This window comes from Chelonoidis abingdonii, chromosome 6 (genome assembly GCF_003597395.2).
Source record: "Chelonoidis abingdonii isolate Lonesome George chromosome 6, CheloAbing_2.0, whole genome shotgun sequence".
Taxonomy (NCBI): domain Eukaryota; kingdom Metazoa; phylum Chordata; order Testudines; family Testudinidae; genus Chelonoidis; species Chelonoidis abingdonii.
The window spans coordinates 133,221,927-133,239,749 of record NC_133774.1 but is presented as its reverse complement, the minus strand read 5'-3'; the positions used below and the strand labels follow the sequence as shown (position 1 = coordinate 133,239,749).

General features: G+C 44.3%; 1 protein-coding gene across 4 annotated transcripts in view; it reads left to right on the top strand.

The window, feature by feature from the left end:
* NRG1 (neuregulin 1) overlaps positions 1–17,823 on the top strand; it is a 743,293-nt gene that overhangs the window by 525,953 nt on the left and 199,517 nt on the right. For all 4 annotated transcript variants that reach the window (XM_075067428.1, XM_075067426.1, XM_075067425.1 and 1 more), the window contains exon 4: positions 10,815–10,939. In XM_075067428.1, the coding sequence (XP_074923529.1) occupies positions 10,815–10,939 (125 nt within the window). The remainder of the gene's footprint in view (positions 1–10,814; positions 10,940–17,823) is intronic.

The following is a 17,823-nucleotide window of genomic DNA, read 5'->3' as shown; positions in this document are numbered from 1 at the left end:
ACTGAAACAATTTGCCACAATTGACAGAATTTTGCAAAATGTTTCGGTTGATCCAAATCTGCATTTTTCACTTAAAAAAAATGTTTTGGTCAAAAAAACATTATCCCACTGCAGTGAGAACCTCAAATGATTGGGCCGTCATCTGAGAGCTGTCAGAAATTCATCCTCCTGATTGGATGAAAATGTCCTTATTGGGTTGCTGCTGACGCATGTGCAGGAAAAACCTGGAATATTGTTTCTGTCTGAATGCAGTCCGAGAGAGAGAGAGAGCGAGAGAGAGAAGTTAAGTAATAGCTTATTCTCTCATCTATGGAGGAGGGTTTGACATTCTATTTCCACAAAATGTTTTGGTTTGCATCTTGTCCCTCTTACATAGAAGGGTATATTAAAGGTACAGTAGAACCTCAGAGTTACGAAGACCTCGGGAGTGCAGGTTGTTCATAACTCTGCAATCTTCATAACTCTGAACAAAATGTTATGGTTGTTCTTTCAAAAGTTTGCCACTGAACATTGACTTAATACAGCTTTGAAACTTTACTGTGCAGAAGAAAAAAAGCAACTTTCCCCTTATATTTTTTAGTAGTTTACGTTTAAAACAGTACTATACTGTGTTTGCTTTGGGTGGGGGAAGGTTCTGGTTCCAAATGAGGTGTGTGGTTGACTGGTCAGTTTGTAATTCTGGTGTTCATAACTCTGAGGTTCTACTGTGCGCATTTAAGACATTTTGGGCCCAATCCTGCACTCCTTGCTCAGGCTAAAGTGCTATTAACTTTACAGGATCAGATCTGAAGACACACTTTTCTGTAGAACAAACCACAACTGGTTTTGGTGTGTTGCTCTAAGGTGGACGATTTTGTTGCATTTTCCTCTGATGGGTTGAACACTTATTGTTATGTGTCAAGTCCTCCACCCAAATAGCAGCACTTAAACTTTTTATGTTACACCAAGCATATCTGTTCTCGCTATCAAATGGATGAGGCTGAAAAGATACGTTCTCTCCTCTCTTCCCTGGCATTGTCCTCGCAGTGCTTTGCAGTATAGCCAGTGCCAGGAAGCAGGAAGGGAGACAGCTAGAGTAGCCGCCCCTTGAGTCTGTCTGACTGACTGTGACATAAAGATTTTTTGAAGTTTCTTGGCATGGGGTTGTGCAAGAGGTAAAGAAAAGGCCCTTGTACTTTGCATCTGTGAAGTCCTGGTAAGTGGAACCGTTCCAGTTGGTAAATAGCCTGGTGAATCCTAATCTAGACCTATTTGTGGAGTCAAGTGTTTCTTGCAGTATAGTAATTTCAATCTGTATTGTGGAGAAACCTGACCCTTGGCTGCTCATATGTGACAAATGCCATTTTTTCTTCTGTTTTGGCCAATGTTGTTCACCCTATGTTACTTGATGTGCTTGAGGAGCTTTGGTGTGTGACCATTGGAGAACATTGGACTAATAACTCTTTTAACTCACCAAGTTTTGCAGGGAAATGTTGAGGCTATCAGTGGAGGAGAGTATCAGTGCCACCTTTTAGAAAGGGTATAGAAGCAAAATCTCATAAAGAAGCAATTGTTAGGCCTTGGCCCAAGAAACTGTGTCTGGATTCTGAGGAACTTAATCTCTACCCTGTCTCTGATTTCCCTGGCACAGAGGATTTATTGGGAAGGACTAATGAAGCAACTCTGGGAATACTTGGAACCCTCTGATTTTGTAGACCCCTGCCAATCTACTTTTAGGCTAGGATATGGTACAGAGACTTACTTAGTTGGTCTGCTTGGCTACTGGCCCTCTGGAAGTGGAAGCAAATCAAGTGCCTGCGCCAATTCTTTCAGATCCATCAGCTGCCTTCAGTATCACTGCCCACAAGATATTTGGTGATATGCCTGTGGAAACTGACAGGGAGAGTTACAATTGCTCGTGTGGCTCTGTGCTTTTACCGAAAAAGTGATGAAGTTGTGACAAACTGCACAGGGGTTGTCTGTGAGGGTGTATCTACACTGCAGTTAAAAACCCATGCCGCTGACCCGTGCCAGCTGGCTATGGCTAAGGGGCTGTTTAATTGCGGTGTAGATGTTCAGTTTGGGCTGGAGTCCAGGTTCTAGGACCCTGTGCAGTGGGAGATTTCCAGAGTTCAGGCTGCAGCCCAAGCCAGAATATCTGCACAGCAATTAAACAGACCCTTACCCCGAGCCCTGCTAGCCCAAGTCAGCTAATACAGGCCAGCCCCAGGTGTCTAATTGCAGTGTAGACATACCCTGAGAGTCCTAACAGGTTAGCACTGACAGCTCCTCTGCCCTGACATCACTCCCATTCTCTGTACCATAGGACTCTGTTTGTCTGCCTTCCTGTTCCACATGTACGTGAGGTGCTATGGGTCAGAGTGTCTAGCTGAGATTCAGAGATAGTCGCCTGCGGTGTGTCCCCAACTGAAGGAATTTGTCATTCAGGATTGTAACTTAGGGAGAAAGTGGGGTCTTGCTGTTACTTTGGCTGTTACCACCCCAGACCTGAGAAGAGATAGGTATTGTTTTGGAGGAAGATCATGAACATAGCCCTTGGCTCAGTTGAAATTCATGTTTAGATTGTATTGTACACATACTTAGGACAGGCGCATATTATAAAGCTAAGTAAATAAGTGGAAAAGTAATACAGTGCAGATGAATGCAGTAAAGGTCAGAATTATATTATGTACAAATTGGATTAATGAAGGAACACAAGAAATCTCCCATACCAAGCTAAATTAATTTAAATGATTAATATTTCTCTATTTTTAGTGTTTTTATGATATAAGATAATCAAGCAGGCAAATATTTCTTATTCTTGGGCTGCTATATTGTTATATGGACAACCAATTTTAATATGGAATTTTTATAATAATGAAGATATGAACTAAAGTGTGAAGAGTCATCTGAGCTGACTAGAGTTAATATCTATATTAAAGACAAATGGCTACTTAAAGAGTGAGTTATATTGCTGCTGTAGAAGACACACACTAGCATCATCAGGATTCAAGGTAGCCTAATGTTATTGGCTTCATCAATCCAGACAGTTCAGAAGAACACTTTCTACATATTAATAAAATCCCATTAAGGCTGAAAATAGTGTCCAACCATCAAAAGTGACTTTTGTTAATTTCAGATTTTATACACCAACTCTTTGCTCGTTATGTGACTGCGTAATAGAAAGTACAAAGTCATTTCAAGAAAGAAACTTTTTTTTTTGAATTCCAACAGATTAGATGTAAAATTTTAAACAAAATGTAAAAATATGTGCCAGGCAGAATAAGTGGCCAACTACTGAAACAGAAATGGAGGCAGTAGCTCTGCAGCTTCCTTTAAAATGACAGGGAAGGTGTGAGCAACAGATACCAGAACCAACAGATTTTGGTGTGGAGGAGATGAAATTGTAGTCTGTTATTTACTGGTGCAATTTCCTGATGCATATTGTTAGCTAATGATATCCGCAGAAGTGTCACAGGCGTAGTATTTCCTTGGCCTATTTGCTTGCTTGAATGGGTTTGTGATCTGATGCTGTTCACCTTGGGATAATCACAGGTAAATCCCATATTGACATTTTGAACCCATTATTTCATCAAGCCTGCTTGAAAGCCAGTGGGCTGGCTGCTACAAAAGACTAAACATTTCCTTTGTATAAGTCGACATACCAGGTAATGCCATTCAGAAAAGTCTGACACCAGTCCATGTCTTCTCACCTGTTAGTAAAAAATTCACTCAGTTGCCCACTTCTAATGGCAACATTTCAGTTCTTTATCTTCTTTGTGTGCATTTCAAATCTGCCTGGCACCTGTGAGTCCAAATAATTTACGCTTGCTGCTTTACCTGGCTGTTGATATTAGAAATGAAACTACCCATGAAATGCTGCATGCAAGTGCACCAGCAGTTTGGGCTGCCATATTAGCTTCATTTGAATATTTGCTTACGGATAGCTATTCTGGATGACAGACAGAGATAGTGTCATAGATTGGGATGTAGGCAGTTAGACCTAGTGGTTAGAATGGTGGTGGTCAGGCTTAGTGGGCAGAGCTGAACAGGGACAGGAAGGCAGGAGTCAGGAACAAGGCGGCAATCAAAAAAGCAAACAGGATGTTAGGAGTCATTAAAAAAGGGATGGAGAATAAGACGGAGAATATCTTATTGCCTTTATGTAAATCCATGGTACGCCCACATCGCAAATACTGCGTACAGATGTGGACTCCTCATCTCAAAAAAGATATACTGGCACTAGAAAAAGTTGAGAAAAGGGCAACTAAAATGATTAGGGCAGGGGACAGCAACCTACGGCACACATGCCAAAGGTGGCACGTGAGCCGATTTTTGATGGCATGTGGGGTGGGCTGAGCTGCTCAGCCCACCACTGCTTTGGGGTTCCCGCTGCTGGTCCCACTCAGTACCCACTGCTGCCCTGAGGGAAGGAACCCCAGACTGGCAGTGGGCTGAGACCCCAGCTGGCAGGAGCCAGCAGTTGAAACCCCAGAGCAGTGGCGGGCTCAGCCCGCCACAGCTCTGGGGTTTCCACCACTGGCTCCTGCTAGCTGGGGTCCCACCGCCGGTCCCACTCAGTGCCTGCTGCTGACCTGTGGTTCCTTCCCCCAGCTGGCAGTGGACTGAGACCCCATTTGGCAGGAGTTGGCTACCGAAACCCCAGAGTGGCCGCGGGCTGATCTGCTCAGCCCACCACCACTCTGGGGGGTCCTGCTGCTGGCCCCTTCCCAGCCGGGGTCCCACTCAGCACCCGCTGCTGGCCTAGGGGAAGGAACCTCAGGCTGGCAGCTGGCTGAGACCCTGGCTGGCAGGAGCTGGCAGCCGAAACCCCAGAGCGGGGTAGGCTGAGCTCCACTCTAGTGTTCCCGCTGCTGGCTCCTTGCCAGCCAAGATCCTGTCGCTGGTCCCATTCAGCGCCCACTGCTGACCTGTGTGAAGTAATCCCAGGCTGGCAGTGGGCTGAGACCCCAGCTAGCAGGAGCCGGTGGCTGAAGCCTCCGAGCGGGGATGGGCAGAGAGCTCAGCCCACCGCCGAAACCCCAGAGCTGGGCAGGCTGGGGTTCTGGCTGCTGGCCCTTTGCCAGCCGGGGTCCCTGCCGCAGCCCCACTCACCTTGCTTCCAGTTGGAGTTCCAGCGAAGGCCCCCTCTGCCTCCGGCCCTGCTCAGCCCTACCACCCGCCAGCTCCACTCACCTCAGCTGCTGAGCTGGGGTTCCAGCCGGTTAACAACTGATCACTCAGAAGCCTGTGTGCAGCTTAAAGTATCCAAATACGTGCTACCAGACATCGGAAAACTCAGCAAGGGAAAGCAAGGGCAAGGATCACAGTAAACTAGTAAGATCTGCATTTTAATTTAATTTTAAATAAAGCTTCTGAAACATTTTGAAAACTTTGTTTACTTTATATATAACAGTAGTTTGGTTATAGACTTATAGAGAGACCTTCTAGAAAACGTTAAAATGTATTACCTTAAATTAGAGTGAATACATGAAGACTTGGCACACCACTGCCGAAAGGTTGCTGACCCCTGGATTAGGGGTTTGGAACGGGTCCAATATGAAGAGAGATTAAAGAGACTAGGACTTTTCAGCTTGGAAAAGCGGAGACTAAGGGAGGATATGATAAAGGGATATAAAATCATGAGTGGTGTGGAGAAAATGAGTAAGGAAAAGTTATTTACTTGTTCCCATAATATAAGAATTAGGGGCCACCAAATGAAATTAATGGGCAGCAGGTTTAAAACAAATAAAAGGAAGTTCTTCTTCACACAGAACACAGTCAACTTGTGGAACTCCTAACATGAGAAGGTTGTGAAGACTAGGACTATAACAGCGTTTTAAAGAGAACTGGATACATTCATAGAGGTTAAGTCCATTAATGTCTATTAGCCAGGATGGGTAAGGAATGGTGTCCCTAGCCTCTGTTTGTCAGAGGGTGGAGATGGATGGAAGAAGAGAGATCACTTGATCATTACCTGTTAGGTTCAGTCCCTCTGGGGCACCTGGCATTGGCCACTGTCGGAAGACAAGATACTGGGCTGGATGGACCTTTGGTATGACCCAGTATGGTCGTTCTTATGTTCTGAGGCAGGGCTCAGAAGTCAGATGAGAAGGCAGAGTCAAATATAGTAGCCAGCCAGGGATTCCCTGAGTTGCTCAGACAACTTCCTGTGCCTAGTTGTGGCTTACAAAGTGAGCCTGAGCCAGTTGGAGAGGCCGGACGTCTCCTCTAATATGGGTGGTGCCTTTGGTGAGCTAGAGTCCACCAGCCCACACTATCTGCTGGTACCAGCAAGCTGCTGGGAGGAGGCTGTCTGAGCCCTGCTTTGGGGCCCTGAGGACCCAGCTTCGAGACCCTCAGTCTATGACACTGAGCACTCCTCTAGTCTGGGCTTTGACTGCACTCTGGGTGGGGTTTTCTTCCTTGCATGCATGCATATGAGCCCAGCATTTTTTGGCTGCTTCTTCATTTAAAGTGATTAATGAGTTTGGATGTGCACTCAGTTATTTAAATTGTAGCATTAGCTAACAATAATACCTATAATACCATTGATGCTATGAATATTCAATTTCTTTCTCAGATTTGGAAACCATTGCTATGGATTTTGCACCTAAGAAAAATAACAAAACGCCAGGCTTGTTAGAATTCCACAACTAGTTTGACTTATTTTCATCTCCTAACTTCCTTTTTCTATTCTAAAATTAAAAGTATAGACCTCACTGTTTTTTCGAAGTTAAGATATCACTTAAACGTAATGAAGAATTACAACTGTGCAGAGCGGAGGGTTTGCTCCTCTGCCACAAGTGCTGCATAGATGGTTCTCATGGATGTTGATAATTGAGAGAGAGGAAAGTAGACCCCTCAACATGAAGCTGAAATGTGGGTGGGAGTCTAAAATATGAGACACTATTGAAACTGTGCTTTTTATTCCTGTGCACCTGAATGTTCGTCTTGCACAGGACTATAACCCAAAGCTGCAGTATTTTGCATTCTCCAGTTGCTTTTGTAAGAATTTTATCCCCATGTCATGGGATAAGAGGGAAGGTCCTCTCATGGATCAGCAACTGCTTTAAAAGACAGGAAATAAAGGGTAGGAATAAATGGTCAGTTTTCAGAAAGGAGAGAGGTAAATAGTGGTGTCCCCCAGAGATCTGTACTGGGACCAGTCCTATTCAACATATTCATAAATGATCTGGAAAAAGAGGTAAACAGAGAAGTGTCAAAATTTGCAGACAATACAAATTTACTTAAGACAGTTAAGTCCAAAGCCGACTGTGAGGACTTACAAAGGGATCTCACAAAACTGGGTGACTGGGCAACAAAATGGCAGATGAAACTCTACGTTGATGAATGCGAAGTCATGCACATTGGAAAACATAAGCCAACCTATACGTACAAAATTATGGGGTATGGATTAGCTGTTACCACAGAAGAAAGAGATCTTGGAGTTATTTTGGATAGTTCTCTGAAAACATCCGCTCAATGTGCAGCAGGAGCCAAAAAAGCAAACATTTGGAAAGGGATAGATAATAAGACAGAAAATGTAATACCCCAATGTCAATCCATGGTATGCCCCGCCTTGAATACTGCGTGCAGTTGTGATTGCCCCGTTGGAAAAAAGATCTATTAGAATTGTAAAAGCTACAGAGAAGGGCAACAAAAATGATTAAGGGTTTGGAACAGCTTCCATAAGAGGAGAGATTAAAAAGACTGGGACTTTTCAACTTGGAAAAGAGACAGCTAAGGGGGGATATGATAGAAGTCTGTAAAATCATGAATGGTATGGAGAAAGTGAATAAATAAGGAAGTGTTCTTTGCTCCTTCACATGACATAAAACCAGGGGTAACCCAATGAAATTAATATGCAACAGGTTTAAAACAACCAATATAATGCACAGTCAGTCAGGGCTGGATTTAGGGGCAGGTGACTCAGGCAACCAGTTGGGCACCAGGCTTGGGGTGCTGTTTTTGTTGTTAGTGAAAAAAGGAAAATAGAATGTATGAAGTTACATGTTTCAGGTATTCCGTATGTGGATTCATTTTTCACTAACGACCTAGAATGTTCTGGATCTTTATAAAATCTCATAAGGTATTCAAACATTTAACAAATGGAGAGGGGAGTGCCAAAGATGCTCCTCACCTGCTGAGCCATTTGGTCTAGGCTGGCCCTGCAGTCAACCCATGGAACTCATTGCCAGGGGATGTTGTGAAGGCCAAAACTATAACCGGATTCAAAACACTAACTAGATAAGTTCATGGAGGATAGGTCTGTTAGCTGTTTGTGAAGATGGTCAGGGATGCAATCCCATGCTCTGGGTGTCTCTAGCCCCTGACTGCCAGAAGCTGGGAGTGAACAGAGGATGGAACACTCAATTACCTGTTCTGTTCATTACCTCTGAAGCACTTGGCATTGGCCTCTTTTGGAAAATAGGACACTGAGCTAGATCGAGCATTGGTCTGACCCTGTGTGGCCGTTCTGGTGTTCTTACATATTCTTATCCCCCATCATCCACAAGCAGCCAGCATCATGCCACCTGAACTCCAGCCAGGAAGGTGGGTCAGTGAATACTGTTCCATGAATTGGCTCCACAACTTTAGCTGGCCTCCTCTCAGCCTATCAGTGGGGTGATGTTGCATCCTGAGTTAGCCTGCCTAGGCTCTGCCAGCCCCTGCTGTGCTCTACTGGCCTATTCCTTCTTCCAGTGGCGCTGGAACATTTTTAGTAGTGGGAGTGCTGAAAGCCATCCCTCCTAACTTCTGTCTGCCCATCCGCAGAGGCTGGGAGCAGGGCTGTGTCTCCAGGAATGGGGACCTGGATGGGGTAATGGGGCTGAAGCCCCAGCTGCGGGCAGGCTTGGGGCGAGGAGTCAGCATTGGGGGCAGCAGCCAGGACCCCACGTGCAGGGCCAAGAGCAGAGCCTTGGCTGTGGGACCAGGCACGGGGCCCCCGGAGTAGAGCCCTGGGAGTAGAGGCCTGGGAGTGGGAGGTGGGGTTGGCGGCCAGAACACGACCCCCAGGTGAGGTGAGGGGTTGGGGAGCAGAGAGTTGGCAGAGGGCCAGGAAAGAGTAAAGGCGCGGGAAGCACCCCCAGGTTTAATGCATGAAGCCAGCAGCTAGGGAGTGGGGCATAGGGTCCCACATAAAACTTTGGGGGTGCTTCCTGCGCCTGTGCCCTTTTCCCGGTCCTCCACCTGTGCTCCGCTCCCCAACCCCTCACCTCACCTGGGACTCAGTTCCTGGCTGCTGGCCCCACCCTCTACACCCCTACTTCCTGGACCTATGCCTTCTTCTCCCTCTGCTAATGGCCTGCTGGTCTACAGCCCCCTGTCTCCCCGATGCCTTGAGTCTGCAGTGGCTGCCTGGCACTGTTTGTCTCCCGTCCTCTTCCCCCCACAAGCATCGGAGCTGTTCTGATTCATCCCCTCCACAATTGTGCCTTTGTGTGAAAACAGGAAACCTTAAGTGACTTAGCAACAACTGCTCCATACTGTTGCAAGACCAATAGGCCACAAGGAAGAGCTGAGAAGGGGCATTGGTTGGCTCTGGGGATTGGTACGAGGGTAAATAGAGCCTTTTACCTCAGGTTACCACCTCCAATTTGAATCCAGCCTAGCTCATCCGTTCCTGACCATCATTTCAGTTCGATGACTGCTTAGCACCCTGTGTGCAGAGAGTTCAGACTCTTGGGCTGTGGCCCAGCTGCAGTGCTGCAGCTGTGTTGCTGTAGTATAGGCACTTGCCACAGCGAAAGAAGGGTTTTTCCATCGCTGTATTAATCAACCCCTTGAGAATTCTTCCATCAACCTACCAGTGTCTACAGCAGGGCTTAGGTTGGCTTGATGACTTCTCTCAAGGGTGTGAATTTTTCACACCCCTGAGCAGTGTCACTCTGTTGACCTACAGCTGAGGTGTTGAACAGGCCTTAGTTCTGCTGGGAGTTCACAAGTGTCCACAGTATAACAACCACCACTTCATGTGGCCCCAAATTTTGACCATATTGGCACTCTCAGGAGAGAGAGCAAAGAGTGAATTACCCTCTCATCCTTAGAGATGATCTGTCCTGGGCAGGGCTAAACCAGATTGGCCTGGCACTGTGAGGAAGCCTATGCCTAAACCTCCTGTGCTGTACCTGTTCTGTGGCCAAACAGAGCTGAGGATGACTGGTCAGGTAATGGAATTACTGAGGTTACTTGTGGTCAGGGCCCTGCTGAGAGGCACTAGAATGTACTCCTACCAAATAAATGACCAGGCAGGAGTTCTGCATTTTAAAATCTAATCTTAAAACCTTGGAGACTGATTAAATTACATCTCCTTGCCAGGAACAAAATGTAGCCTCAAGCAGATTGCACTGTTGTCCACAATTTTTTGTTAACACTGGACAGTGATTTCCTAGTGGGGTTTCAAAGATTGCTTAAAGAGCTTCTTGCTATCTCATGATTATTTATTCAGATGCTAGAAACTACAGTACTTGCACAGAACTCTGCTACTGGCAGCCTGAACCTCAGTGACAGGAGAATCTATCTATATTTTGTACAGCACCCATGTCGGTGGTGTTGGAGCACCTCCTGGTCTGGTTTCTTGAAGGGAGAAGGCTGGTGTTCATAGATTTCCCTTAATAACAATGAGATCTCTCAAGCAGAAAAGTATAAACAAATGTATTTCTTTCAGCTCTTTCATGTGCCTATTCTACAGAGTCCTCCAAACTCTGGTAGGGATAAACTGGCATAGTCAGAGAATGGAAGATGAATCTCTTCATTGGATAAATGCATTAGCTGCTTGTCATGATTATTACTCAGATAAAAGATGTAACATGTTGCTCCTGATTCCACAGGAAGTACTCGGAACTTCACATTTCTAAAGCATCGCTGGCGGACGCTGGGGAATACACATGCAAAGTGAGCAACAAACTAGGGAATGACAGCACGAAAGCCAGCATTACCATCACGGACACCAATGGTAAGATGTGGCTATTTGTTTAACTGCAGTTTAAAAGCTCTTGCATTAAAAGAGCCATCCGGACAAAAGGGTCTGCAGGTGAATGAGAACTTTGCAAGCATTGCAAGAGGTGTGTCCTCACTAGACCACACTGGAAGCAAAATAGAGATGAAAACACTTAAGTCTATTGTGGTGTAAACAAAATAAATTTAAAAACATTAGACCTGATATAGGTATAACTGATTTTAGATTAAATTGGCCCTCATTATGCAAACAAGCTGAGTCGTCATTACAGTAGAACCCGGAAGACTCCACAGAGATTGACACCCCATTGTGCTAGGCGCTGTAAAAACACAGTGAGACTCAGCCCCGGCACCAAAGACCTTATGATCTAAACAGACAAGGCTGACAAAGGGTGGAAGAAAGAGAGTATTCCTGTTCCCATTATACAAAAGAGTAACTAAGGCACATAGAGATTAAGTCTGTGGCAGCGCAGGCAATTGAACCCAGATCTCCTGAGTCTAAGTCCGGTGCCTTTTCTAAAAACCAGCCCTCATCTCTTAAGTACTGTTTATATAGCTACAAAATGTGACCCCCTCTCCTTTCACGTGTCGATAGTTGTCCTGACAGCCGGCACGTGAAAGAAATGTTCTAATACAGGCTACGTGATCAACATCTGAAGTCATTCATAGACATAAACCTGTCTCATATACTGTCATTCAGACTTGTGGTTGGAGGATTGGAGGATCTGAGCAAGCAGAGCTCTCAAGCTTATTCAAAGTCATGTGAAGCTACAAAATTATATTTTTCAAAGCTCATTTCTGTTTCACTGGTAGGAATCGTGACATATGCTTCTAGCAAAATGTAGTTTGTGTCACTGTATATAAACCTTTTCACAATATTTTTTCTGGTTATGACTAGTTTGCAGGTATATGTTTAAATTCTGTTTCTTGGACTTGTTGTTGAGTAATTAAAACATATTGACAGTTGAAATTCAAGTAGGCGGCCTTTGAGGGTGAGGGGACCATACACCTGATTAGATCAATACAACTAAAAGACAACTTTTGTCTCTTAATGTGATGGAATTTGAAGACATCATTACAATGCAATCCATATTTGTTGCACGCTGTGCCCTGAACTAGGAGATAAGTCCCATGTGAATTGGAAAATGAAACTATAATCTTTATTTGTCATCAGTGTAAGTCTTTGGGCTTTTTTGTTAGCATATGGATGTGGAATGACTTAGTGTGTGTGTATGGAATAGAATAGAATAGACTTAATATATCAAATACTCCTGGACTTGAGGAAAGTTTGGTCCTGATCTAAACTTTGCAGCCAGCCCTTGTGTCTCTAAAGAGGCTGAACCCTAGATCTAAACGAAATTTGATAAGCCGATATCAGTAAATTATGAGCTTTTAAAAGATATCTCACAAGGCATACTTTGTACAGTATTTACCGTAGTCTTGAAAAGGGGGTAAACATAGGGATACAGACTGTCACAAAGATTCTTACAACCGCTTTGTTGAGAAATTCTTGTGCCTCCATGCTTTGGAGCAGGGATTTGAAATATGGCTGTGGCAGTTGCCCTGCTGCCAGGGATATCCTTTTTGCTGTTCCCTGGAAAAAACACCCAAATCTGTTCAAAGTAGAAGTCTGAAAAATCTCAGTTCACCTATAGTAAATAGAGAGTTGTTAGAATTTGGCAGCTAAATTCTCCAAAGATTGCACTGAGCATGCTCCCTCCAGTCACAGCTCCAGGTGCTGCCCAGACTGGGCATGCACTGTTGCCCTGAGTATGCTCCACTCCAGGGATGTAGTGGCTGATCAGGACTTTACCTGCAATTGCTGCTGGGGACTGCTGTGGTGAAAGTGAGGGAGACTGAGATCAAATGAGGAGCCTTGTGTCGGGGGAGATTAAGACTGACTGGGCAAGCAGCTTGGGGAAGGAGTCGGGGATGAGATGATGGGGTGAGGGAAAGACTGAGATCTGGATGGGCAGTCTGAAGGAGGAGACTAGGACGAGGATAAAGTGTCTGGGCAGGGGATGGAGACTGAGACTGGCTAGGTAAGGAGACTGGCATGAGAAGCCAGGGATGGGGGCGATGAGACATGACAGGGACAGAAGGAGCTGGGCTTGGGGGAGAAATGGGGGCAGAAGGGTCTGAGCCCACTAGAGTACATTCCCTTTCAGAACCAAGATTCCTCTGCTGTCAGTAATTATCTGTGAAACCCACTGGCACAGTGTGTTCCTCCTAGAGCAGTGGTTTCCTGGGGGTTCTCTGGGAAAAATGCCCTAATGGCGGACAGAGCTTCCCTAGGGACCCCGGGCAGCAAGGGACCAGCAGCTTCAAGCACATCTATCACACTAGGAGATTTAAACTTCAAGACTCCTTATAAGAAATGGAAAGGGAGGTGGATATTTTTTGCTGTTTTTAAAATTAAATAGGCAGCTAGTGTTTTTTTATTTAATTATTATGAAGAAGAAGCTTAAGCTTTGTTGTAACGTGCGTTGTGCCTGGACTGCTCAAGCCCTGAATGCTTGTGTAGGAGGAACTCTTTGAGTTGGCTTCTTAGATACCTTCATGCTGTTTCACATCTGAGAGTCCTTGATGAAACGTAGGAGCCTTGTCTTATAACAGGCTTATTCAAAGTGATACAAGCTACAACAGTGAGAAGAATGTTGCCATTTTCATAATGTAATAAAAATACTGTAATGATAAATAATAATAGTGTGTAATAAGCATGTTATAAAAACAAATTTTATATTTCCAAGATCACTGCTTTTATAGTTTATACTCAGATAAAGGAGAAAATACCTAGAAATATTCATTTCTAGGAGGGGGTTCATGAAACTTGACATTTTATTGAAAGAGGTTCACAGGTTGTTAAAGTTTGGGAACCACTGTCCTAGAGCATTACAACCTGTCACTGTTATCAGTTACTCCATTAGGTCAAGCAGCAGAGGTCTGTGCTGTGGAGCTAAAGGTTCCAGCCCTGCTGATGCTCACATGGATGTCAATATGATACAGCTTAATGGAATTCCTGGGGTAAAAATCTAGAAAATTTCTAAAGATCTAGAAAATTGCGTACAACAAATGTTAGAATTGCAAAATTAAGACCTTAGAAGTTGGGAAATGCCAGAAATAAAGTTGCCAAAGGACCCTTAAATTGCCCCCCTTGGGTATATGCGTTATGGTACAGTCTTTAATTACATGCTCACATATTATGTGCCACAGGACTCCTTGAATTTAACTGGCACTGTCTGGTCAGAGTCTAATCTAAAAGATAAAGCTCTAAGCAGGATTCTTTATAGGAACCCCAGAACTTCCACCCCTTCCCCGCAGCTGGGAATTGCTCTTGGACAGTAAGTCCTCCCTACCTTTTGTAGTGACACCTGGTTAGGTGAAACTTTTTGGTTGTGGAAAGTGTTCCGAGGCCCCTTCTGGGAATACATGTGCTCATTATGCAGGGACTAGCTTTTATCTGGAAAACCTTCCTATATCTATCAGACATGGGTCCCCACTGCTGGCATGCATGCTTTTCATTCCATTTATTTCCTTATTTAAATGCTTAAAATATCCCTCTCCAAAGCACCAAAGCACACATACAAATCCATCTGAAAACACATTCAGAAATCCTCATGGTCGATGCAACTGCCAGGTACTTTTGTCATCTCTAGATAATCAATTACTGTAATGCACTCCTAACTGAGCTTCCCTTGAAATTAATCTGGAGGTTAAAGTGTATGGCTGTTTGCTTCTTTCATGGAACAGGAGTAAAGGAGTCAAAGCCCACCTTCCATGATCTGTTGAAGCATCTCACCATGAGAGCATACCCAGTAGATAAGGTTGGGTGGGTCATGTCTGCTTTCCGTTCCCAAGTTCATTCAGCAACAAGATGGTGTATGTCTTCGTCACACGTGGAACTCCATTCCCAAGGAGATCCATCAGGAATCTCTCACTGGCTGCCATTTGAATGTTTCAGAAGCCCTTTTTGTTCTAGTTAGCTACTTTTGATTGATCTTGGGTCTACTCATCATGTTTTAACAACTACTTTTTGTTTTCTGTATTCTCCTTCCAAGTGCAAAGTAGTCCCATTGTGTTTGCAATGTGGGCCTGAAGACTATCAGGTTTGCCTTTGTGCTGGATCTTTTTTTCTGCTTTCCGCTTTGACTGGACAGATCATCTCGTAGAATTTGTTAGGAGATTAAAGGAACTTGAATTTCTCATGTAGGGTGCCTTATGCATAGATTTTTTTAAATTTAAAAAATACAACTAAAATCAAATTATAAGAATATTCTAAAAATTACAATTTCTAGTTTCTAGCAGTCTTAATGGTATGCAGCAGTTCTTCTGTCCTCTTTCCATTTATAATGAGTGTGACTTGCCCACGGGGTACAAACTGCCTTCTTATTCGGCTTCCTTACTTTTCACATGTGCTTCCCTAAGAAGGACTGTAACTGAGGTCAGAAAAGATGCACAAAACTCTTTTGGAGATCTATAAATAGAGAGCACTGGGATTTGAGTGCATTGTGCTAATTTCTTTTCATATACTAATTTGTCACTTTTCCTATACAAAGGGGTCCCTGCAGCACACTTTTTACTTCTATTATTTTTTAAGGATCATTTTAACTGTACTAAAAGAGGACTGATACAGTAATATAAACTAAGGCCAGAGTTTTCAAATGTGTCTTCCAAAAGTTACACACCAAAATCCATATGTAGATACCGAAGGAAATAACTGTCTTTTCAGACGTACTGAACACCCTGCATTGATTTCAACTTTACGCATCCCTGTTTGGAAATGGTAATGTGCAGCCACCATTTCATTAATGCCTGGACTTCTTCACAGTGTAACACAATAGTGTTGGTACTATGACACCATTCAGCATGTCAAATGGGGACATAGGCTGCTCCGTTGAATCCACTATCCTGCCTCTGCAGGTAGCCAATGTCTGATGCTTAAGAGGAAGGCAAATAAAATCATAAATGAAATCCAGCCTTACGAACATTAAATCCCATAATGCACCTGGCCAACTGTGCAATGCATTGCGTGAAAGAAAAGTCCCTTCGCGGGCCTATATTGATCAGTCTGAGGTTTGATTAGAGCAAGAGACCAGACTATCTCTCTCTTGTGTGTTTGACAAGGCCACGCTAGGAGTTGTGGGCCATATTCTCAGCTGGCGTAAATCAGCATAGCTACATTGCAGCCAGTGGAATCCAGCTGAGGATCTGGACCTAGTTGCATTTGTTTGAATGGTGCAATTTGAGTAGGAAGAACAGTGTCACCACTTCAGCACTGCTCCAGAATGGATGAGGAGGATAAGGAGTTATGAACATAGCTGGGCGGGGGTGGGAATGTGTGTGGGTGTCATAAACAGATAGCTAAGGGTTAATGTTGCTTTCACCTGTAAAGTGTTAACAAAGGGAACCAAACACCTGACCAGAGGACCAATCAGGAAACTGGATTTTTTTAAAGCTCAGGGGAGGGAATTCTTTGGGTCTGTGTCTTTGTCCGGCTCTCAGCTATGAGAGGGGATTTTTTCTTTCTATCATCAAGCTTCTAATCTTCAGTTTCAAAGTTGTAAGTACAAAGGTAGAAAAAACAATAGGCTATTGGGGTTTTTTTTTTGTATTTACATGTGTGTAGTTGCTGGAATGTTTAAATTGTATCTCTTTGAATAAGGCTGTTTATTCATATTTTTCTTTTAGTAATAGCCCCGTGTATTGTCAACTTAATGCAGAGATCATATGTTCATGTGTTTTTTCTTTCTTTTTTAATAAAGCTTTCTTTTTAAGACTTGTTTGATTTTTCTCTCTGGGTAGGCTAAGGAACGAAGGGAGGGAATCTCTTTGTGTTAGATCTACGGAGGGTGAAGCTCTACAGCACCAGGGATTGATGGGAAGGGGACGCGCGAGATAAATTATCTCATCGGAGGAACTGCATCCATACACAGGGCTGATAGTCTAGAAGAGTGATGAACCCCCGACTTTCTTGGGGTTATGCAATCAGCGATCCATGTATGCTGCCGACGTTTAGCTGGTGAGAATAGATTGAATTGGAGGTCTGAGGGAGAAGGAGAACTAGAGAGCTCGAACACCGCCATGACGGGGATTGTTATAAGAAGATGTGATAGAGCCTGGACTACTGATCAACCGAGACTGAGGAGTAAATGATTTAATCTCGACGAGAGAATAGAGAGAAAGGTTGTAGACAGTCGATCGTTTATCTGGCCCAGGATCCGAGTACCGAATCCTCATGGTTTGGAGAGGACAAGCAAAGCCCCGTACTTTGATGAAATAGTTAACCGAAGTCCAGCGCAGAAAGAGAATGAGCGAGAATATTTCGTTTCCTTGTATTATGGGGTTACGCCTCTGTTTGAAATAGAGGGAGACTGCTTTTGTATAGTGTGATAAAGAGGTTGCATCAGTAACTCTCAGGTTAGCCCAGAGAGGAAAGTCTGGGTGGGAGAGAGAGGGGGAAGGGAAGTGGGTTATTTCCCTTTGTGGTAAGACTCAAGGCTTCTGAGTCTTGGGGTTCCCCAGGGAAGGGTTTGGGGAGACCAGAGGGAGCCAAAACCCTGGAATTTTTGGCCGGTGGCAGCGGGATCAAATCTGAGCTGGTAATTAAGCTTAGAGGAGTTCATGCTAGCTTCTCAGGTTATGAACGCTAAGGTTCAAATCGGAGTAGGAAAGCTATGACAGTGGGCAACTTCCATTTTTTTGGACAGCTTTCAGTGAGTAAAAGATTAAACAACAGCAGCAACCACTCAGCTCAGCTCAGGCCGAAATATCCCTCGGAGTTTGGATTAGGGGCAGAGCTCTCGCAAGCATCAGGAAGCATGACCTCAAAGGAGCCATGAGAAACACAGGGGTATCTGTGCCATTGGGAACTTTCTACAGGAA